Consider the following 23170-nt stretch of genomic DNA (forward strand, 5'->3'; position numbering starts at 1 on the left):
GATAACCTATATCTGCTTGCTGACCACCTCGGGGAGGGGAGAGGGGAAGGAGAGATAGAATTTGGGACTCAAAACTTGAAATAAAAATGCTTATTATGAAAAAAAAGATCCTCCAGCAGTGAGATCAGCAAAGACCCAAGGCCAGAGGAACGTTTGGGTTTCAGCAGCCAAGGCCACCTCTCAATAGACCCCTAGAGGATGGGTTTTGGAGGTGGCAGGCTGGACAACTAGCCAGTCAGGAGGCTGTAGCAACAGGCCTGGCAAGGGGCAATGGTGGCCCCCCATAGGGAGATGATGGTGAGAGGAGAGAAGGGTACGGATGCCTGTGCTGCTGTGGAGGTAAAGTGGGCACAGCTTCTGGGGTGGGTTGGCTCTCTGAGTTTGGCAGCTGAGGGAGGAAGAAGAATCAGGGCTGACTCTGAGCCCTGGACCTGGCTGACAGGAGGAGGAGGAGGAGGCTGGCCTGGGCTGTTGCTATGCCAGCAAGAGCATCTTGGAGACCACTGGGCATGTCGTCTTTCCCTTGCACCCACTGTCCCTGAAGCCCTGCCATTCTCTGGCTTGATTCAGCACCCCAATCCCCTAGGCCCTGGGGCCCAGCCTCACCTGGCATACAGTAAGAGCTTAATAAATGCTTGTCCCCTGCACATTCTAATGAGACACTGTCACTTCTGATCCCCCCACACACACACCAGGTCGATGCTGTGCTCACAGGTGTCTAAGGCTGGACCAAGCCCAGGCAGGCTGCCCGGACCCCAGGCTGGAGCTCTACATCTTGGGCCAAGCTGCATAAGAGAAGGCCTTTTCCCCTCCAGAGTTTTGTGCAAAGAAAAGCACTAGGGCACAGACTGGGCTCTGACACTTCCCTCCATCAGCCAGGATGGCACCTCGGACTGTTGGAGGATTCCGCCCGGGCGGGGGGCAGGGTCCCCGGGGACAGGGCCGGTCCCTGGGAGAGGCCCAGCAAAGAGGGAGCCAACAGCTGGGTGGTCAGCAGTGGGTGTGGGCAGGTGTGTGTGTGTGTGTGCCCCATGGCTGGCATTCTGGCATTCTTCCCTAGAAGGGGCCGCAGGGGACAGCACCAGATGGAGCCTGCTTAGCCTGGGCACCAAGCCTGGCTTCTGCAGGGAAGGCAACCACATTGCACAAGGGGAATGGCTCTGCCAACTCCGCCGCCCCTCCCCTCTCTCCCTCCTTGGCAAGCTGGCATGGTGGCTCACTGAGCCTGGGTCTCAGCAGCCAAACCTCCAGGGCCAGAACAGAGGCTCTGAAGTGTGGACGGCTTCAGGACAGCCCAGCAGGGACTGAGAGCCGGGTCCTTCCCTGCCCCTCCCAGGCAGCTCTGGCTTCAGGAGGGAGGGGGCCTTTAGCAAGGGTGAGGCACCAGGAAGGAGGCGGTTTTCAGCCACACAGGCTCTCCAAGATTCCGATCAGCAGCAAAGGCCTGTGAGACCCCGGAGCCAGCCCCTCCCCTCTTCTGCTCCTCCCCTCGACTCCTCCTCTTCACCTGTTGGCTTGGCCCAACCCATGCCTGCCCACCCCCACCCCCTAATTCGGCTCCATCCCCCTTAATTCAATCATGCCTTTAACTGCCTCTTCCTCAATCAGCTTTCAAGGCTGCCAGAGTCAGGATTCTCGGAGGACACAGAAGGGGCTTTGAGGCCCAGTGGCCAGGCTCCACATGGGCGAGTCCTGAGTCGTGGGGCTCCTCCCGTCCCTCCTCCTCAGTGGCAGCAGGGTCAGAGTCACCCAAGGTGGCCTGGGCCTGACCGTCTGCCGGCCTGGCCCCAGCCCAACACACTTCCTGGCACTCAGGGCCAGCCCCACTCTAGGGGCAGGCGCCCATGGCTCCAGGCACTGGGCTAAGGGGGCTGCATGTGCTCCTGGAGGCCCAACTCTTCATGCCCAACTCAGTGGTACCCAGTCCAGCTGCTCTTTCCTGAGTGGGAGCCCTCCCAGCAGCAGGGTGGATCCCCCAGGGGACAGAGCCTGACTGTCCTGGTGTGCCCCCCCTCCCCCCGCCAACTGCTACCATCAGGCCTTGAGAAGAAGTGGACGAGTGGAATCCACTACCCCAGTTGGCACATGGGGCTCCCTCTTGTGGTTTCCCATAAGATGAGGACTCCAGGCAGGGCCAGCCCTGCAAACCCTCTGCAACCTGCCACAGCCCCCAGGTCCCAGCGTCCCAGCCTGAGACGGAGCCTTCAGGCCCCAGGCAGGCTGGAGAGTTGGGTAGCCAGGCCAGAGGGAGGATTAAAGGGACTGAGGAGGGTTTTAAAAGGCAGGCCCAGCACCCGTGTGGGGGAGGAGCAGGGGCTCAGCTCGGGCACCAGTGAAGAAAGAGAGAACTTTCCAGAAATGTCTAATAACGGGTTGCCTTGATAGGTAGTGATCTCCCCATCTCTGCAGACACGAGGGTGTGGGTGAGCACAGAAAGCCCGAATTTGTAGCCCTTCCACGTGGGCTGAGGGAAGCCATTGTTCTGGGCGGTAACACAACCAAATCACTCTGTCTCTAGCCCAGGCCTAGCCAAGAGGGAGCCGGGCACTCCTGACCCCAGCCCTCCCCACACCCGGTCTCTCAGCCTCAGGAGGAACAGAGGAAGAGCGAAGGACAGAGGGGCGGCAGAGATCGGGGCCCTAGACTCTCCACAGCTGAGTGCCCCCATATAAAGGCAGCCTACTAAACCAGTCATGCAGGAAGCAGCTACATATAGTGCAGGGAGAGATGGAGACAGAGACAGAGACACAGAGAGACAGAGACAGAGAGACAGACAGAGAAGGAGGGAGGAAGAGAGGGGGAAGAGAGAGGAAAGAGAGGGGGGAGGGGAAAGAGAGAAAATCTAAACTGAAATGACATACCCTGAAATCTACCGGGGCTCACCTGGGACAGTCAGCTCTCAATTACCCACATGCATGAAGGGGTGCAAGAACTAAAGGAATTCTTTCACTCTGGACTGGGCAAAGCGCAGCGACATGGTAGGCACTTGATAGAGGGAGTGAGGGAGTGAAGGAGTGAGGAAGGGAGGGAGGGAGTAAGGGAGGGAGTGAGGGAGGGAGGGAGTGAATGAATGAGGGAGTGAGGGAGTGATTGAGGGAGGGAGTAAGGGAGTGATTGAGGGAGTGAGGGAGGGAGGGAGTCCTCCAGCAGCTGATGATGTAAGAGAGGGTTCTCTTTGGTTTAGAAAGCTGAGTAGGACTTTTTCTGGGGTTTCTGTTTGTTTGCTGGCTCTCACAGGATCAGCCTTTTCATTGGTTTGCACCACTGAGCACTCACCACTGCCCGGGACCAGGGGTCTAATCTGGGCTGGGCCCCCAAGACAAAGACAAGTCTGAGGCAGGTGACCTACCAAAGGCTATACTTGAGAGTTGACAGTCTGGGCTCGTGGCCAGCTCCCGCCCCCTCTGCCAGCTCAGTGGGTGTAGATCATGTCTGAGAAGGCCCCGGGGGTGTGGGTCATGATCTGCATCCTCAGCCACCAGTAGTAGTCCATGGGGTGGTAGCGGGTGTACGGGGTCTTGGAGGTCAGAGCGTGGTTGACGGCCTCGATGACAGGGGCGGTGTCGGTGGAGCCGCTGTTGCAGTACTTCTCCATGCTGCTGACCTTCTCATCGAAGTACTTCCTGCCGTAGTCCCTGCGCACCACCTCGGGCAGGTTGTTCCACATCTTCTCAGCGATGGCCTGGATCCGCTCGCGGCTGTACAGCCTGGTAGCTGCGATGAAGTTGCCGGGCTCCACCACGCTCACCTTGACGCCCAGCGGGTACATCTCGTAGCGAAGGCAGTCGGAGAAGGCCTCCACCCCAAACTTGGTGATGCAGTAGGTGGATCGGGCGGCGCTGGCCATTCTGCCCAGCATGCTGCTGATGTTGACAACGCGACCTGCAGAGGGGAGGACACTGAAGCCAGCAGACACCCGGAGGGAGGGCCAGTGCTTCCCTACTCCCTCCCTAATGATCGGGTGATTCCAAATTGGGATCCCTACACACACACACACACACACACACACACACACACACCCTCAAGGGCTTCAGATAGAGGCCAAGGATCCCCGGTGGAGGATTCTCAGTCAAGACAAAGCTGGACTGGACATCTCAGGGCCCTCCCAGCTCTGGAATCTCATGCGAGTCTGGGGAAGCCTCTGGTAAGAGAAGCCTGACCCTCCACGAGGTCTGGAGACTTATAGGATACCCCTCTGGGGGCAAGCTGGGGTCCTGGCTCCCTAAGCCATCCCAGAGCCAAAAGGCAATATCATGGTGACATCACACACAAGATCATGCTGCAGGGTGTGATGTTCTTGGCCATTATCTTGTCCTGAGGGACCATGGGCCACTTAAGAGGGAGGGAGACCCCCGGCAGCACAGCTTTCAGACAAGGGCCTTCAAGAAGTCCAAAACAGGATCTGAACCACTCAGCCCAACTCCTTCACTTTACCAGGGAAACTGAGACCCAGAAAAGAGAAGTGACCCATCCAGAACGTCACAGGAAGCAAACAGCAGAGCTTGGGCTTAGGCCCTCCCTCCCTTGGGCTCCAGACTCATTGCTCCTTCCTGAAAGGCTACTCCATCTCTGGGAGACCCCCATCCAGGCTTCCTTGTTCAGCCTTGCCCTTCACCCCACACCCAACCAATCGTCCAGTCTTGCTGATCCGACACGCCCACCCCTTTCTCTGGGTTTCCTTCCCTTGCCTCTCCCTAGGGGGAAGTCTCTCCTGGAACAACCTGATTCTGGTACCTTTCTTCCCCCCAAATCCCTTCTCTTCTCAGCAGTCACTTGCCACCTTCCTAAGCTCAAGTCATAATGAGCCACTCCTCTGCTCAGTCACCTTCAGCAGCTCCCTACTTTATCTACAATAAAGATGACAACCCTCCCCTTGGCACTGAAAGCCCTCCCTGTTCAAGCTGGCCCTAGCTTTCCCTTGAGTCCCCTTCTCCATGCCAGCCCAAGTGGCCTGAGCCTGCCCTCCCACATCCCACACAGGCTGCTCTTCTGGTCTGGGACCCTCTCCTCCTCCTCTGCACTTCTCAGAAACCTGCTTAAGAGGCAGCAAAGCCCAGGTCAGGGGCTCCTTCAGGAGCCTTTCCTCCCACCCTCTCCCCTCCCAGTTGGGAGCAGCCCTCTGCTGTCATCCCTCCCTGCCTGGCATGTACTCATCCTATTCTGCCTCAGACTTGCTACAGAACGACAGCTCCAGGAAGACAAGGACTGTTTCTCATCTTGTCCCCTCAGGAGAGAGGCCTGTAAATAGAAGGCCTTCCACAAACCGATGTGGGGCTGAGCTGGAGTCGGGGACTGAGAGAGGAGGAGAATTGGGAGATGCAGGCGGATGGAAGGATGGCTGGGTAGACTGAAAGAGATATAGATGGATGAAGGAATGGGTGGATGGATGGACAGATAGATAAGTAGGTAAGCAGGCAGGCAGGCAGAGAGATAGATAGATGGATGGATGGATGGATGGATGGATGGATGGATGGATGGATGGATGGATGGATGGATGGATGGATGGATGGATGGATGGATGGATAGACCAGATAGGTAGATAGATAGATAGATGGATAGATAGATAGATAACTAAAAAAGTCTGCCTGTAAGCTGGGATGGTGAGAGAGGGCAGGAGTCCTTCCAGTTAACAGATTCCCACTCCTGCCACCCCTCTTCCTTACTCCCCCCGCCATTCTCAAGGCAGAGGAGGGTTAGGGTTAATGGCATGACATAGACAGAGAAGCGCATACAAAATCCAGGGGGTCCCCAAAGTCTTCGAGCAGCTCGTGCTACAGCCACACCAAGACTTTGGGGCCCCCCCCAAACCTACAGAGGAAGTACCATTGGCAGGGGTTGGGGAGTTGCAGCTCTAAACCCTGCGTTCTTTGAGGTCCCTGCTGCCAATGAGACCAGAGTAGGAGCCATATGCGCTGCCAATGGTGTTGTCCTAATTTCCTGTGACCCTTCCCACTAGGCAATGGGAGGCCCCAGCAGCGGTCCTACCTCTGTCTTATGGAGAAGGAGCTGGCTACAGTGGGAAGCCCCTAGCTGTGGAGTCAGAGGATTTGCGTTCAAATCCAGCCAGCTCCTTACTCCCTGGGCAGCACACTTCCTCTTCTTTGAGGGGAGGGCTCAAGGACTGAGGGGCCAGTGGGCTACATCTCTGCAGCGCCCACTGATTGGGGAGGGAGCCTCACTCACCTTTGGCCCTTCGCAGGAGTGGGAGGGAAGCCTTGGTGGTCCGGATTGTTCCCCACAAGTTCACCTCAGCCACCTCCTTGTAAGTCTCCAGGCTGGTGAACTCCACTTCGCCAAAGGTAGAGATGCCCGCATTGTTCACCAGCCCCCACATCCCTGCAGTGATTCAGGGGAGAAAGGAAGGGCCTGTGCATGTGCAGAACTGGGGCCTGGTGCATTCTGCCCACTGAATCCCAAGGCCTGCCCTCGGCCCAGCGTCCTCCCGACCTGGGGTCACATCTCCCGGGACCTGTCACAACACCCCCAAAGAAGCACTTCCAACCCACCCTCGAGCACTTATCGAGCACCACTGTGTGTTGGCCACTAGCAGTGCAGACAAAATTGTCTTCTCCCCAATGCTTATGTTCTATAGGTGGAGAGCTATAGAAGTAGATTGAACAGATGTCCAGAGGAAATACAAGGTCATTTCACGGAGCGAAACTGCCAAGCGTGGGCAGGGAATCAGCAGGGGCCTCACCGTGGAGGGACCTCTGAGCTGAGCTCTGAGAAGCCGAGAGGGAGAGGGGGAAAGGAAGGGCACTTCAGGAAGGGCAGGGGAGGGCAGAGCTCTGTGTGTGTGTGAGAGAGAGAGAGAGGAAACACAGAAAGTGTGTGAGAGTGTGTGAGTGTATGTGAAAGAGAAACAGAGAGAGTGTGTGAGAGACAGAGAGACAGAGAGAGACAGAAAGAGACAGAGACAGAGAGACAGAGACAGATAGAGACAGAGGCAGAGACACAGACAGAAAGAGACAGAGATAGACACAGAGAGAAACATAATAGAAAGAGCTCTCCATATCCCCAAAAAGAACTATGGCGTCTGAATGCAGACTGAAGCAGACATTTTTTTCACTTTTTTGTGGGTTTTTTGCTTCTTCTTTCTTGTGGTTTTCCCTTTTGTTCTAATTCTTCTCTCACAACATAACTAATGTGGAAACATGTTTAACATCTTTGTAATATATAACCTATATCAGACTGCTTTTTTTTTTTTTGGTGGGGCCCAGGGCCACACAGCTAGTAAGTGTCAAGTGTCTGAGGCTGGATTTGAACTCAGGTCCTCCTGAATCCAGGGCTGGTGCTTTATCTACTGCACCACCCAGCTGCCCCCCTATATCAAACTGCTTGCTGGCTTTGGGAGGGGGGAGAGAAAGGAGGCAGGGGAAAAATCTGGAACTCAAAATCTTACAAAAATGAATGTTGAAAACTACATGTAAGGGGCAGCTAGGTGGTGCAGTGGATAGAGCACCGGCCCTGGAGTCAGGCAGACCTGAGTTCAAATCCAGCCGCAGACACTTAAAACACTTACTAGCTATGTGACCCTGGGCAAGTCACTTAACCCCAATTGCCTCACTAAAAAAACAAAAACAACAACAACAACAACAAAAAAACCACTACATGTAATTGGAAAAAAATAAAATAAAATACCATTTAAAAAATAAACCTTAAGATGGCGGAGAGGAAGCAGCAAGCTGCCTGAGCTCTCCTTCTGTTCCCTCAAAACGAACATTAAACCAAGCCTCTGGACGGATTCAGAAACTACAGAACCTGCAAAGAGACAGAGAGACACAGTCCTCCAACCAGAGATAATTTAGAAGACTTCAGGAAAAGGTCGGTCTGACTCTGACAAAAGGGAAGCCCAGCGCAGGGCAGCAACCCAGCGCCGAGGGAGTCGGGGTAAGTCAGCAGGAGCTGCGGGCCACAGCCGAACAACTGAGGCTCCCGGAACCTGGTTCAAAAATCTGGTGGCCAAGAAGGACAGTGGAAAAACCTACCTGCACCGGCCGAGAGGGCCACGAACGGCAGGATCAGACGCCGGGGTCTGGCGCCTGGCTGGCCGAGCACAATCAGACAGGAAGTGCAGGGCGGGGGATCTCCACACACCATAAAGGCCTCAGAGTAAAAGCCCGGTCACACAGCACCTATACACCTGCACAAGAAGCCCAAAACAGGGACCCTGGTGCCCCCAGAGCAGACCTCAACTTAAAGAATAAATAAATAGGCTGCAATAATGAGTAAGAAGCAAAAAAGAGCCCTCTCCATTGAGAGCTTCTGTATCAATAGGGAAGAAGCCAACACAAACTCAGATGAGGACAATAGCCTCAAATTGGCTACATCTGAAGCCTCACAAGGGAAGGTGAATTGGTCGCAAGAACAAAAAGCCTTCCTGGAAGAGCTCAAAAAGGATTTTAAAAATCAATTGCAAGAGGTAGAAGAAAAAATGGGGAGAGAAATGAAAGCAAAACAAAAAAACTATGAAAAAAGAATCAGCAGCTTGGAAAAGGAAGCTGAAGAAAACAAAGCCTTAAAAAATTCATTTGGCCAAATGGAAAAAAAGCTGCATAATCTCACTGAAGAAAACAATACCTTAAAAAATTCACTTAGCCAAATGGAAAAAAAGGTGCATAATCTCACTGAAGAAAACAATGCCTTAAAAATTAAAGTGGGACAGTTGGAAGATAAGGAATCCATGAGACACCAAGAATCAGTCAAGCAGAATAAAAAAAATGAAAAAATAGAAGAAAATGTGAAATACCTCATTGGAAAGACAACTGATCTAGAAAACAGATCGAGGAGAGACAATCTGAGAATCATTGGACTGCCTGAAAGCCATGACCAGAAAAAGAATCTAGACACCATATTCCAGGAAATTATTAAGGAGAACTGCCCTGATATCATAGAATCAGAGGATAAAATCATCATTGAAAGAATCCACCGATCACCTCCTGAAAGAGACCCCAAAAGGAAAACTCCAAGGAATATTGTAGCCAAATTCTAGAATTATCAGGTGAAGGAGAAAATATTCCAAGCAGCCAGAAAGAAGCAATTTAAATATCATGGATCCACAGTCAGGATTGCTCAGGACCTGGCAGCTTCAACATTAAAGGACCGCAAGGCTTGGAATATGATATTCCGGAAGGCAAAGGAGCTTGCATTACAGCCTAGAATCTATTACCCAGCAAAAATGTGCATTTTCTTTCAGGGGAAAAGATGGACATTTAATGACATTGGGGACTTTCAATCTTTCCTGGTGAAAAGACCAGAACTGAATAGAAAATTTGATCTCAACATACAAGACTCAAGAGAAGTTTAAAAAGGTAAACGGAGGGGAAAAAAAAGTTACCCTATTAGGTTAAACTGTTTATATCTCTACACAGGAAGATAATACTCATAACTCTTAAGAACTGTAAATGTATTTGGGCAGAGAGAAGGACTTTATATAGAGGGTATAAATATAAATTGTCTTTGATGTGATGATACAAAAAAATTAAGGGGATAAAAAGGGAGTCTATGGGGAGGAGAGGAAAGGGGAGGTGGAATGGGATGAATTATATCATAAGAAGAGGTGGAAAAAAAAACCTATTACAATAGAGGGAAAGAAAGGAGGGGGGAACATGGTTTCAACCCTATTCTCATTAGATTTGACTCAAAGAGGGAATAACATATACGTTCATTGGGATAAAGAAACTTAACTCATTCTTTAGGGAAACAAAAGAGGAAGGGAAAGGGGGGGACTGATAGAAGGGAGGACAAAAGCAAGGGAGAAAAGGGTAAAGAAAAGAGAGGGGGGTGATAAAAAGGGAGGGCAGATCGGGGGAGGCAGGGGTAAGAAGTAAAACGTCGGTGAGGAGGAATAGGGTGAAAGAAGGGGGGAAAGTACAAAGGGGGTAAATAGAATGGAGGGGAGTAGACAGTCAGTAATAATAACTGTGAATGTGAATGGGATGAACTCTGCTATAAAACAGAAGCGAATTGCAGAGTGGATTAAAAACCAGAACCCTACAATATGCTGTTTACAAGAAACACATTTGAAGCAGAGAGATACACACAGAGTAAAGGTAAAAGGCTGGAGCAGAATATATTATGCCTCAGCTAAAGTAAAAAAGGCAGGGGTAGCAATCCTTATCTCAGACAAAGTGCAGGCAAAAATAGATCTCATTAAAAGAGATAAGGAAGGAAATTACATCTTACTTAAAGGTACTATAGATAATGAAGTAATATCAATATTAAATATGTATGCGCCAAGTGGTATAGCATCCAAGTTCTTAGAGGAGAAGTTAAATGAGTTACAAGAGGAATTAGATAGTAATACTATACTAGTGGGGGATCTGAATCTCCCCCTCTCAGAATTAGATAAATCTAGCCAAAAAATAAATAAGAAAGAAGTGAAAGAGGTGAATAGATTACTAGAAAAGTTAGACATGATAGATGTCTGGAGAAAATTGAATGGGGATAGAAAGGAATATACCTTTTTCTCAGCAGTACATGGCACATTTTCAAAAATTGACCATGTATTAGGGCACAAAAACATCATAGTCAAATGTAGAAAGGCAGAAATAGTAAATGCATCCTTCTCAGATCATGATGCAATAAAAATTACATGTAAGAAAGAGCCAGGGAAAAGTAGAATGAAAATCAATTGGAAACTAAATAATTTCATTCTAAAGAATGAATGGGCCAAACAAGAAATCATAGAAACAATCAATAACTTTATCCAAGAGAATGAGAATAATGAGACAACATACCAAAATCTATGGGATGCAGCCAAAGCAGTGCTTAGGGGAAAATTTATAGCTCTAAATGCTTACATGAATAAAAAAGAGAAAGAGGAGATTAATGAATTGGGCATGCAACTTAAAAAGTTAGAAAAAGAACAAATTAGAAATCCCCAATTAGACACTAAATTAGAGATCCTGAAAATTAAAGGAGAAATTAATAAGATTGAAAGCAAAAAAACTATAGAATTAATCAATAAAACTAAGAGCTGGTTTTATGAAAAAACCAATAAAATAGATAAAATATTGGTTAATTTGATTAAAAAAAAGAAAGAAGAAAACCAAATTACCAGTATCAAAAATGAAAAGGGTGATGTTACCACCAATGAAGTGGAAATTAAAGCAATAATTAGGAAATATTTTGCCCAACTGTATGCCAATAAATTTGACAATCTAAATGAAATGGATGAATATTTACAAAGATACAAACTGCCCAGGTTAACTGAAGAGGAAATAAAATCCTTAAATAAACCCATATTAGAAAAAGAAATTGAACAAGCTATTAATGAACTCCCTAAGAAAAAATCCCCAGGGCCAGATGGGTTTACGGGTGAATTTTACCAAACATTTAAAGAACAATTAATTCCAATATTATACAAATTATTTGGAAAAATAGGGGAAGAAGGAGTTCTACCAAATTCGTTTTATGACACAAATATGGTGGTGATACCAAAACCAGGCAAAGCAAAAACAGAGAAAGAAAATTATAGACCAATTTCCCTAATGAATATTGATGCTAAAATCTTAAATAAGATATTAGCAAGGAGATTACAGCAAGTGATCACCAGGATAATACACTATGACCAGGTGGGATTTATACCAGGAATGCAGGGCTGGTTCAACATTAGGAAAACTATTAACATAATCAACCACATCAATAAGAAAACCAACCAAAATCATATGATTATCTCAATAGATGCAGAGAAAGCTTTTGACAAAGTACAGCACCCATTCCTAATAAAAACACTAGAGAGTTTAGGAATAGGAGGAGCTTTCCTTAGAATAATAAACAGTATCTACCTAAAGCCATCAGCAAGTATTATATGCAATGGAGATAAATTAGAGGCCTTCCCAATAAGATCAGGGGTGAAACAGGGATGTCCATTATCACCCCTATTATTTAATATTGTTCTAGAAATGTTAGCTTTAGCAATCAGAGAAGAGAAGGGAATTAAAGGAATTAGAATAGGCAAGGAGGAAACAAAACTATCACTCTTTGCAGATGATATGATGGTATACTTAAGGAATCCTCGAGAATCAAGTCAAAAATTACTTGAAACAATTAACAACTTTAGCAAAGTAGCAGGATATAAAATAAATCCACATAAATCATCAGCATTTCTATACATGACCAACAAAGTCCAGCAGCAAGAGATAGAAAGAGAAATTCCATTTAAAGTAACGGTAGATAATATAAAATACTTGGGAGTCTACTTGCCAAGACAAACCCAGGAACTCTATGAACACAACTACCAAACACTCTTCACACAAATCAAATCAGATCTAAATAATTGGAAAGATATCAATTGCTCATGGATAGGCAGAGCTAATATAGTAAAAATGACAATACTGCCTAAATTAATTTACTTATTCAGTGCCATATCAATCAGACTACCTAAAAATTATTTTATACAGCTAGAAAAAATAATAACAAAATTCATCTGGAAAAACAAAAAATCAAGAATATCCAGGGAAATAATGAAAAAAAATTCACAGGAAGGTGGGTTAGCGGTACCAAACCTGGAGCTTTACTATAAAGCGGCAGTCATCAAAACTATCTGGTACTGGCTAAAAAATAAGAGTGGTAGATCAATGGAATAGGCTAGGCTCAGGAAATGCAGTAGTAAATGACACTAGTAATGTAGTGTTTGATAAACCCAAAAACTCCAGCTTCTGGAATAGGAACTCAGTATTTGACAAAAACTGCTGGGAAAATTGGAAGATAGTATGGCAGAAATTAGGCATAGACCAACATCTTACACCTTATACTAAAATAAGGTCAAAATGGATACATGATATAGACATAAGAGGTGATACCATAGGTAAATTAGGAGAGAAAGGAATAGTGTACCTATCAGATCTTTGGAAAGGAAAACAGTTTTTGACCAAACAAGAGATAGAGTATATTATAAAATGCAAAGTGGATGATTTTGATTATATTAAATTAAAAAATTTTTGTACAAACAGAAGCAATGCATCCAAAATTAGAAGGGAGGCAGAAAGCTGGGAAACAATTTTTGAGGCCAGTGCTTCTGATAAAGGCCTCATCTCTAAAATATATAGGGAATTAAATCAAATTTATAAGAATCCAAGTCATTCCCCAATTGAGAAATGGTCAAAGGATATGAACAGGCAGTTTTCTGATGAAGAAACCAAAGCTATCTATTCCCATATGAAAAAATGCTCTAAATCTCTAATGATTAGAGAGATGCAAATTAAAACAACTCTGAGGTACCACCTGACACCTATCAGATTGGCTAAAATGACAAAAAAGGAAGATAATAAATGTTGGAGAGGCTGTGGGAAAATTGGAACACTAATGCATTGTTGGTGGAGCTGTGAGCTGATCCAACCATTCTGGAGAGCAATTTGGAATTATGCCCAAAGGGCGATAAAGCTGTGCATACCCTTTGACCCAGCAATCCCACTTTTAGGTCTTTTGCCCAAAGAAATCATGGAAGGGGGAAAGGGACCCACATGTACAAAAATATTTATAGCTGCTCTTTACGTGGTAGCAAGGAATTGGAAGTTGAGGGGGTGCCCATCAATTGGGGAATGGCTGGACAAGTTGTGGTATATGAATACAATGGAATACTATTGTGCTGTAAGAAATGATGAGCAGGAAGAGTTCAGAGAAACCTGGAGGGTCTTACGTGAGCTGATGATGAGTGAGATGAGCAGAACCAGAAGAACATTGTACACAGTATCATCAACATTGAGTGTTGACCTACTGTGATGGACTATATTCTTCTCACCAATGCAATGGTACAGAAGAGTTCCAGGAAACTCATGATAGAAGAGGATCTCCAAATCCAAGAAAAAAAAAAAAGAAAGAAAGAACTGTGGAGTATAGATGCTGATTGAACCATATTATTTCTTTTGTTTTGGGTGCTGTTGGTTTTTTTTTTTTCTTTCTATTTTGAGGTTTTGCATCACTGCTCTGATTCTTTCTCTTGTAACAGGATTAATGCAGAAATAGGATTAATGTTATTATGTGTATATATATGTGTGTGTGTATATATATATATATCTATATGTATATGTATAGAGATATATAGATATAACCTATATCAGATTACCTGCTGTCTAGGGGAGGGGGGAGGGAGGGGTGGGAGGGAGAAAAATCTGAAATTGTAAAGCATGTATAAACAAAAGTTGAGAACTAAAATAAATAAATTAATTTAATTTAAAAAAAAAGTAAACCTTAAAGTACTATAAAAAAGGGAGAGAAGAGAGGGAAAGAGGAGGAAGAGACAGAGACAGAGAGACACACACAGATACTGGGTCATCTTTCTCCTTGGACCATCCCAAACATGAACTCTGGGTCACCTATTCTTTCTTCTCCGGGAGCTTTTTCTCCACAGCTGAAGTCAATGGTGTCTTAAGTCATGGTAGCCCACAAACCCATGTGCTTGGGCTGTCGATCTGTCTCCAGGCCCCTCCATCCAACAGGCCCTTGCAACCTCAGAGAGCCAGAGCATGTCTGCACTGGAGGATGATAGGGAGCTGGGTACCAGACGCCCCTTGGGCAGCCCCCACACTCCACTTCTCTTATTCTCTGGGGTTTTCAAGCTTTTTCAACTTGGCGTTTATTACTTTTTGCAATTAAACCCCAAACTTGCATCTACACATGCCAGGGGTATTTTATATGACAGTATTACATCTTTTGAGTATTCAGGTCCTGCATTCAAATCTCTCCCCAATGCACAGATTTTATTTTGCACTTTTTCATGAAGTTTTGTCTGTCAGTCAACGGTGTATTGGTTTTTTTGGGGGTTTTTTTTTTTTTTTTGCAGGGCAATGGGGCAAGTGACTTGCCCAGGGTCACACAGCTAGTAAGTGTCAAGTGTCTGAGGCCAGATTTGAACTCAGGTACTCCTGAATCCAGGGCTTTATCCACTGTGCCACCTAGATGCCCTGGTGTATTGTTAAGAGCTTACTATGCATTCATATTTTACTACATCCTTTTTAGCAAAAATACTTTTAAAATTGCACTGATAAACTGCCTACTCCCCTTCCCATGAGTCTCTTTCTCCCACTAATCTCATTCAATGCAACAAGCATTCATTCGACACCTACTGTATGCCAAGCATTGTGCTGGGGGCTCCATGCTGGCTCTCAGAAGATCAGGAAAGGCAAAGTCCTTATGCCAGGTTACAGGGAGAATTTGCTGGTGTGCGTGGGGGGGGGGGGAGAGGGGAAGGGCAGTGGAAACAAAGTCCTCCTACAGGTTGTTCCTGGGAGGGGAGGGAAGTAGCTGTGGGAGGCCCAGGCCTGAGAGTTCTCCCCGATGGCCCTTCCTGGCCCTTGGGACGCCTGCACCCAGCCCTGGCCTGGGGAGCCTGGCCTACCTTCCTTGGGGTCCTTGAGGTTCTCCTGGATAAACTGTATGGCTTTCTCTACTTCGGCACTATCGCACACGTCCAGCTGCACAGTTTTCATCCGCTCACAATTCATAGCGTCCAGCTCTTTGGAGCCTGCTTCTCCCTTGTCCTAGGCACACACACCAGAAGTCCTGGGTTGGGATGGTGAAATCCCAGCGGAGAAGGGCAGTGGGCAGGGTCAGAAGGTGCCTTCAGTGGGGACTGCGGGACGGCCTGGGGGCAGAAGGGGAAGGCTTCCCTCAGAGGACCCCCCACCCCAGCCCCAGTTTGAGTCCCATCCCCGCCATGTGGGAGCTGGGAGAGGGCTCAAGAGCCATTGGAATCTCCACTGCCGTGTCCCTGTGGGTGTTCATCTAGCTCGGAGGCCTCTAGGCAGGGGGACCCCAAAGACAGGTCCCCAAGAATGCCTCCTTCCCTTCAAACGGCCTCCTCTAGTGAACCCCACTGGTGCCCCAGGCCTCTGCTGGGGGTGCACACGTGGGGCAGGGGCTGAGGCTACAAGAATGGGGACCTCATGAGTTTGTGGATATCTGTGGGAAGACTGTGGGATCAGGAGTTATGGAACCCAACTGGAATCCTGGCTCCAGGCAAGGCCTCTTCTTCATCCATAAAATAGGGGATCTGGCCTCTGAGGCCCTTCCAGCTCAGAGGAGCCGGTGACTACAATGGCAGGCCAAGGTAGGCCATGACAGCAGAGTCCCAGTGAGCGCCTCTGCCCCCAAGGCAGGCGAAGGAGTGGGGTCTGGGGCCCCTCCCGCTCCCCGTCCTGACTAGCCATTTGACCAGCCGCCCAGCCAGCCTGGAGACCCTGCGGACACAGAGCCTGTGACTGATGGGCAGAGATGGGGAGAGGCCGGGAAAGGGGGACATGGGGGCCGCCCCCACTCAGATGCATCACAAGGCCCTTCCCTACCTTGAGAAGGCAGCCGGCAAACACCATGAAGCCCCGGGAGTGCAGATGTTTGGCAATGGAGAGGCCGAAGCCCGAGTCACAGCCGGTGACGAGCACAGCCTTACTGCTCTGCTGTGAGGGAGGCTCAAGCACACAACCCAGGGGTGGTCCATTAGGAAACTGCTCCAGAACCCTGGCATCCCAAAGCCTCTTCCTTAGGCTCCAACCCCTTAACAACTTCTCCCGCCCCAAAGGAGTCTCCAGACACCATGACTTCAATCGAGACCCTGTTACCGGCCTCAGCGCCAAGGCTGGGACTCTGCTCTGGGCTTCCCAGCCCGCCCCCAGCAGCCTGAAGGCCGGACATTGGTGAGCATCGGCTGGGGGCTCGGCTCACCTTCTCTCCTTGGGTCCCTTGGGCCTTTTGGCCAGCTGTGGTGAAAAATGGACTGGAGAGCTCTGGGCTGGGCCTGTGAGGAAGGACACAGCAGTGAGGGGGAGAGGGCCGGGCCCTGAGGATGCTGGGACAGCGTTCCCTTAGTTCCTCATAACTTGCTCATGGCTTGTGGCCTTGGGAGCCCAGGGCTGAGAGGGCAGGCAGACAGAACCGAGGGCGGACCCAAAGCTGAGAGCCCTGGGCAGGCTGTCCTGGAGGGCGAGCCAGGCAGGACTGTGTCGACCGAGCCACCCTGGCCTGGAGCTGATGTCGAATTGGATCAGATGAGATCCCCCCAAAAGCTGGGGTTCTGTGCGAGTGAATCGTAGAGATGTCTTCTCTCCTCTGACCTCCATGTCTCCAGGCCCCTCCCCCCAACTCTTCTGGGCTTTTTCCAGCTTGTCCTTCCCTCCACATGGGGTCTGGCCAGGGCAGAGGAAGGGGGACTGTCACCTCCCTCGTCCTGGGATTCTCTTCATGCAGCCCTGGATGACATGGCCGACTTTGGCTGAGCTCACGGCCCACCCCAGGGCCCGGATCTTTATCACATCGGCTGCTGCCTAGCCACTCTTCATGCCCCTGATTGTACATACAGGGCCCCTTTTAAGAGGCAACTGATTGGGTCAGAGGCCAGGGACCTGCCTTCTAATCCTGCCTCCGACACTGCAGAGCGCTGACATTAGGAAGTTCAAACCCAGTCTCAGACAGCCCCTGTCCCTGGGACCTTGTTAGCTCTGAGACCTTGGGTGAGTCTCTTAACTTCTGCCTGCCTCAGTCTCCTCAACTGTTAAATGGGGATAATAACAGCACAGGTTGTTGTGCTATTTAAATTATAAGGAGAAGCAGGGGTGGAGACGTGCCCAGGGCTCTCTGAGCCAGGTCACTGCCCATGCCAAGCCATGTTTCTGGTACCCTGTTCCTCCACCTTGATCTCTTTGGTATCTGGGGTAGCCAAAATCTCCCAATGCCTCCACATTCCTGCATCCTTGGACGTGAAGGGGAACAGCCCCTGGGATATTTCCACGCCTCCACCACGCCCCCGTGTTAGGCCACATTCCACTGACCAATGACCCTTGTGGCCAGGGACCACAGCAGACAAAGGCCAAACAACAGAGTCCTCTGTTAGGTGGGGGTGGGGATGGGGCAGGGGAAGAGTGGATGAAGAAAACTCCCCCCAGCTCATCTCGACTTGGTGCCTTCTAATGGTGTATCCTGGGGTAAACCCTACTCACTCACCCTAGTTAACTTTCTGGTAAAACTTTCAACAGAGTCGTCCTTTTCCCCACTTCCTTACCTTTTGATGTTCTCAACATTTCGGAAACCGACGGGGTTCCTGGCCAGACGAGCCAGACACCTGGAGACCTGAGTCGCCAGCATTGTCAGGACTCCCGAGAAGCTAAACCTCAAACTTCTATCAGCTCTGGAACAGAGAAGAGAGGGCGTCGGCACTAGCTGCATGATTCCCCAAGCCTGTTAGACATTGGGCAAGGTCAGCTTCCTCTGGGCCATCGCAACCATTTCCCAATAGGCCTCCCCCAATGAAGCCTCTTTGGAAACAAAGAATGAAGATTAAGCAAAACCAGTCAGTCAGTGTCAGTCAGTCAGTCAGTCAACAAATCAACATTTTTTGTTAAGCACTCGCTGTGTGTGCTAGGCACTTCAGATACAAAGAAAGGTACAAACATACCCCTTGCCTTCAAGGAGCCCCCATTCCAGTGTCCATATGAGGTGCATAAAGACTTGGGGGGGGATCTCCCGGGAAAGAAGGCTCCCCTAGCGGTGGGGGGAGAGGAGGAGAGGAGAACTAGGAAACACTTCCTACAAAACCTTCAATCTCACGACCAACAAAAGCACCTCAGCCACCTTTGCCCCTTTGGATCGGAGAGGCCCCGCCTCTGCTGGGAGGGAGGTGTGCCCTGGTCTTTGCCTTGTCTAAGATGCACAGCAGACACTCCGTGACTTCCTCCTGCTTAAGTTCTGTTGATGCTGCAGCACCTGGGAGGAGGGGGAGTCTCCCCACCTTCCTCTGGATCCTCTGAGCTCTCAGGCCACTCTGGATCTCATTTCTGCCTTGGTTTTTCTGTCACCTTCATTTCCAAAGCTGCCTCCATCTTCCCCCCGCCCCGTGAAGCAAAGAATCAAAAAGAGAGGAACCAAACTATTGGCCATCTCTTGCAGCATCGGCAGTACTCCACATGCACAGGCCCCCACCTCTGGGTTTTCTTGACCCTTTGGGACCACATTTGGTTGGTGTCTTGGCGGTGTCACTGTTGAAGGGTTTTCTGTTTAGTCAGCTTGACTTTATCTCTTCATCACTTAAGCTTGGAGCTTAACGTGTTGTATGTGCTTAATGAATGCCTCTTGACTTGTGGTCATGGTGCCAATCCTGTTTTCTATGTTCTATTTACCTCACTCTACATCGGTTCAGGAAGATCTTCTATTTCTCATATTTGTCATTTCTTATTTCATCACATCCACATGTTACAACTTGGTCAGCCTCCCCCAATTCATGGGCAGTTATTTTCTTCCTAAATCTAAGTTACCACCAAAAGGCAATGCTGCCATAAGTATTGGGGGGGGGGGCGGCAGCTGGGTGGCACAGTGGATAGAGCACTGTCTCTGGATTCAGGAGGACCTAAGTTAAAATCCGGCCTCAGACACTTGACACTTACTAGCTGTGTGACCCTGGGAAAGTCACTTAACCCTCATTGCCCCACCAAAAAAAAAAAAAAAAGAATAATTGCTGATTGTTTTCCAAAATGGTTAGGCCAATCTCAAAAGGTTTTGTAGATCTGTGCTCAGGATCCAGTTTCATGAAGTGCAAGGGTCACCTCCTAAGGCCAGGATTTGGCAGGCCAGGAAAACTGTGGCCCAGGGAAGTCTGATGGCTTCATCACCTTTCATGCCCTCCCTCTTGGGTATCCAAGGCACTGAGGGAGAGAACCCTAGAAGCAAGGGGGAAGGAGGGGTACTCGTCAAGACCCCAAAGGCCCCGGAGGTCTTAGTGTCAGCACCCTGAACAGAGAGCTCCTCTAGTGCGGGCAGGGAGCAAGGCCCTTGGCATGCTGGGGGCCTACCTGTTTCAGGCTTAGCCTCTGGCTACAATAACTGAGGTAAGACCAGGTGGGAATAACCAGGGAGATGGCCACACCCTCCAAAGTGGAATTGTGGCTTCATTGCCTGACAGAGAGGGTGTCCAGGTTCCCACCAGAAAGAGGATGCTGATGCCCATTCCTTTCCTTTGCCCATAAGAAAAAAACCTGTCACGTGGAAGTGAGATCTGCTTGTGCCCTAGAGGAGGCAAGGGGAAGCTGGCCTCTGCCCAAACACCCAGCAGTCCTTGCTCTGGGCTCTCCAAGGCAGGAAGGCACGTTCAATACTGTGTCCAGACTGTTCTTTACAATAATAATAATAATAACCTTCATATAGTGCCTTAAGGTTTTCTCATTTTATCCTCATAACAACCCTGGTGCTATTATTAGCCTCATTTTATTGGAGAGGAAACTGAGGCAGAGAGAGGTTTAAGTGACTAGCTCAGGGTCACACAGTTAACAAGTGTATGAAGATACATTGGAACTCAGATGTTGCTATTTCCAGGCTGTTCAATTTATCCACTATGTGCCAACTCTATGCTAAGCACTAGGGGGATGGGGGAGGGGATAAAAAAACAAAACAAAACAGTCCCTACCTCCAAGACCGCTCCCAGTCTAATGGGGGAGATAACATGCAAACAAGTCTGAACAATCAAAGTCTAGACAGGATAAATGAGAGATTAACCCAGAGAGAAAACACGAGAGAAGGTACTAGCATTAAATGGGACCGGGGCAAGCTTCTTGTTGAAGGTGGGAAGTCAGGACATCCAGGAGGGAGAGCATTCCAAGCACGGGAAACGGCCAGTGCAAATGCCTAGAGTCGGGAGATGGGAGTGCCCTGCGCAAGGAACAGTCAGGGAGCCAGGAGACCTAGATCATAGAATACTGGGACGGGGGTATAAGAAGACTAGAAAAGTACGAAGTGGCCAGGTTAGGGAGGACGCTAAAAGCCAAAGGGGATTTTATATTTGATGCTGGAGGTAACAGGAAACTAGCGGAGTTGACTGAGCAGGGTGCGGTGAGGTGGGGGTTACAGGGTCGGAGCCGTATTTTTAGAACGATTCCTCTGCCATCAAAAGACTCCCTTCCCCCACCCCCACCCCCGCCCCCGGGGCCACTAAACAGCTTCAAACCAGCCACAACCAGACAAGATGAGGAAGAAAGCCCACTAAGGAGGCCCTGAGCTCAAGTCCTCTGCGGCCTCTCCAGCCTTCCCCATTCTTCCTCCCCTCCGAGGTGGTTGGACCGGGTGAGCTCTCCGGTCCCTTCCTGAAGCACATTCTCCAGGCAGGGCCCTGACAGCAGGGATGCTCTTAAATGCCGTCGGTCTTGTTTTTGTATAAAGCAGACGGCACAGTAGCTGGATTTGAAGCCCGTCCCCCCTCTTCCACCCACAGTCCCCGGACAGAGGAAGGCCTGGGAACACTTGGGGGCGGGGGCGCAGTGCGCAGGGAATGGGGAGGGGGGTGTCGGGTCCTGCTTTTCCCGGACGTTCTTGGTTTGGCTGCGGGGGAGATGGCTCAGCCTCAGCTGATCGTGCACAAAGAAGTCCCACGGGCTCCACTGCGATGCTTACCGCTCCCCGCCCTTCAGTCGAAAGTGATGTGGGGGCCGCCGCGCTGGGCAGTCACCAGGCAGCCTCGGAGCCCAGCGCGAGCCACGAGCGCCGTGCTTGCGCTCCTGGAGCCAAAGAACTTCAGGGACCAGGGAGCCTCCAGCCTCAACCCATTGGTGGAGCGCGGTCCCCGCCCGCAGCGCCTAGGGGCTTGGCTCAACACTGGACTCGGGTTGGCCGGGAGCCCAGAGGCTCGGTCCAGCCCACCCCACCCGGACCTGGGTGAGGAAGCCAAGCGCCTCATTACCCTCTGCCTCGTCAGCTGAGTAGGGGCTCCGGTCAAAGTCCACGCCGGCAACTCCTGCCTCCTTCCCTCCCTCCCCTGACCCCTCATCCTCCTGGACTTTCTCAACCCTTTCCTCACGTGTCCCCAGATGCCAGAAAGGAGCGACCGGAAGGGGTGGGGGGCTCCCTCGAGGGTCTTCCCTGGGTCTTGCAATGGACCTCCCCCCCCCCCGCCCCCGGGATCCAAGGACTCTCAGCTCGGTGTCCGCGTCCCAGAGGCCCGGGCCACAGAAAGGGGCAGCGCACGGGCTGAGCGCCAGACTCCGAAGGGGGAGGCAATGGAGGGGATGGAGGGGATGGAAGGCTCTCCGCAGGATACCCGGGCGGAGCAGAGAGCCTGACGCAGGAGGAGGAAGGCCACTGCATAGGACAAGAGCTCCTCCCTCCTTAACCTCTTCTCCCAGCGAAGCAGCGACACCGTCTTTGCAGGGTAGGGAGGGCGGCCGAGGCGGCGGAGGACGCCCTCCCGCTCTGCAGCATCCCTAGCAGATACCAAGGAGGCCCGTCTCCCGCTCCGGCGCTTAGCCATCTTGGTGTCCAGGGAGGCTTAGGGGCGAAGGCGGAGACGATGGGCCCGCCCGGAAGGACGGGGAGACTGGCTGCCGCTTCCCCCAGAGAGCCAGCTCGCCTGCTCACGCCGACTCCCTCTCTCTCTTTCTCCCTCCAGGCTCCCGGAGAGCTTCACCTGCAGGATGCAGGTCGCCAGGATCCGCTCGTAGAGCGAGGCATTGGCTGAGGCGACCGTACGGAGGCGCGCTTACAAATCAGCCTTCCATAAAAGATGACTGGGGCGGGGCGGGACGATTCAGAAAAGGGGATGGGGTTGTCTCCTTTCTTCTCACCTAGGAAGTGAGCTCATTCTTCCTCCGGTCCGCTCCCCCCATCCCTGACTCTCTGGCTGTGCCCAGGTGTGCTCCGCGGGGCCTCCCCCTGCCTAGGAACACCGAGGAAAGGCAGGAGAATTGAGAAGAGCTGAAGGGGGTCCCCGGTGACTGGAGAAGTGCGGCGCAGGAGGCCGCCCTCAGGCTCCGACATGGCCCGAGGCAGCCAGCTCCAGATGGGAGGGGGAGCGGAGAGACCCCACCCCCTCCAGGGTCTCGCCCGCCTTTCCAGCGGATGCTGGCATCTGGCTTGCGGCCCCTGCCCACGTCTTTGCCCTCTCCCCCGTCGCAGGCTACTGTTGGCTTGGGCTCAACCTGAAGGCCCTGCCTATGGGGGAGGGGGGAGGGTTCGTTGCCCACCCTCGCCTTGCCTCTATCTACCTGCCTTTCCTGCCCTTTTCAGTCCTGGGTCCCCAGGTTGGAGGGACTGAAGGAGCCTGTCCTTCCCTCCTTTTGAAAGGCTCTCACGAGTTTCTGCCTCAGCTCAGCCCTGGCTGGTTGCCTGGACGTGTTGGTGCCCAGCAGAGGAATAGAAGCGCCTTGAGGGCAGGAGCTATTCGGGGAGTCCTCACTGTCCCGGGTGGAAGTGGCTCCCA

General features: G+C 50.4%; 1 protein-coding gene across 4 annotated transcripts; it reads right to left on the minus strand.

Annotated features, from left to right (window-relative positions):
• On the minus strand, positions 1-22819 carry BDH1 (3-hydroxybutyrate dehydrogenase 1). 4 transcript variants are annotated; one of them, XM_043998168.1, is made up of 7 exons: positions 22536-22819; positions 17996-18121; positions 16663-16735; positions 16287-16409; positions 15341-15482; positions 6184-6336; positions 1-3882 (listed from the first exon to the last, which is right to left on the minus strand). In XM_043998168.1, exons 1-7 carry the CDS (start codon positions 22550-22552, stop codon positions 3413-3415), a joined length of 1104 nt encoding a protein of 367 aa, XP_043854103.1. In that variant the 5' UTR covers positions 22553-22819; the 3' UTR covers positions 1-3412. The 4 variants fall into 4 exon arrangements, with proteins under 4 accessions (XP_043854103.1, XP_043854101.1, XP_043854102.1 ...); XM_043998166.1 differs by lacking the exon at positions 22536-22819 and adding an exon at positions 22086-22496; XM_043998167.1 differs by lacking the exon at positions 22536-22819 and adding an exon at positions 22379-22424.
• Positions 22820-23170: the final 351 nt, after the last annotated feature.

Source organism: Dromiciops gliroides, chromosome 3, assembly GCF_019393635.1.
Source record: "Dromiciops gliroides isolate mDroGli1 chromosome 3, mDroGli1.pri, whole genome shotgun sequence".
Taxonomy (NCBI): Eukaryota; Metazoa; Chordata; class Mammalia; order Microbiotheria; family Microbiotheriidae; genus Dromiciops; species Dromiciops gliroides.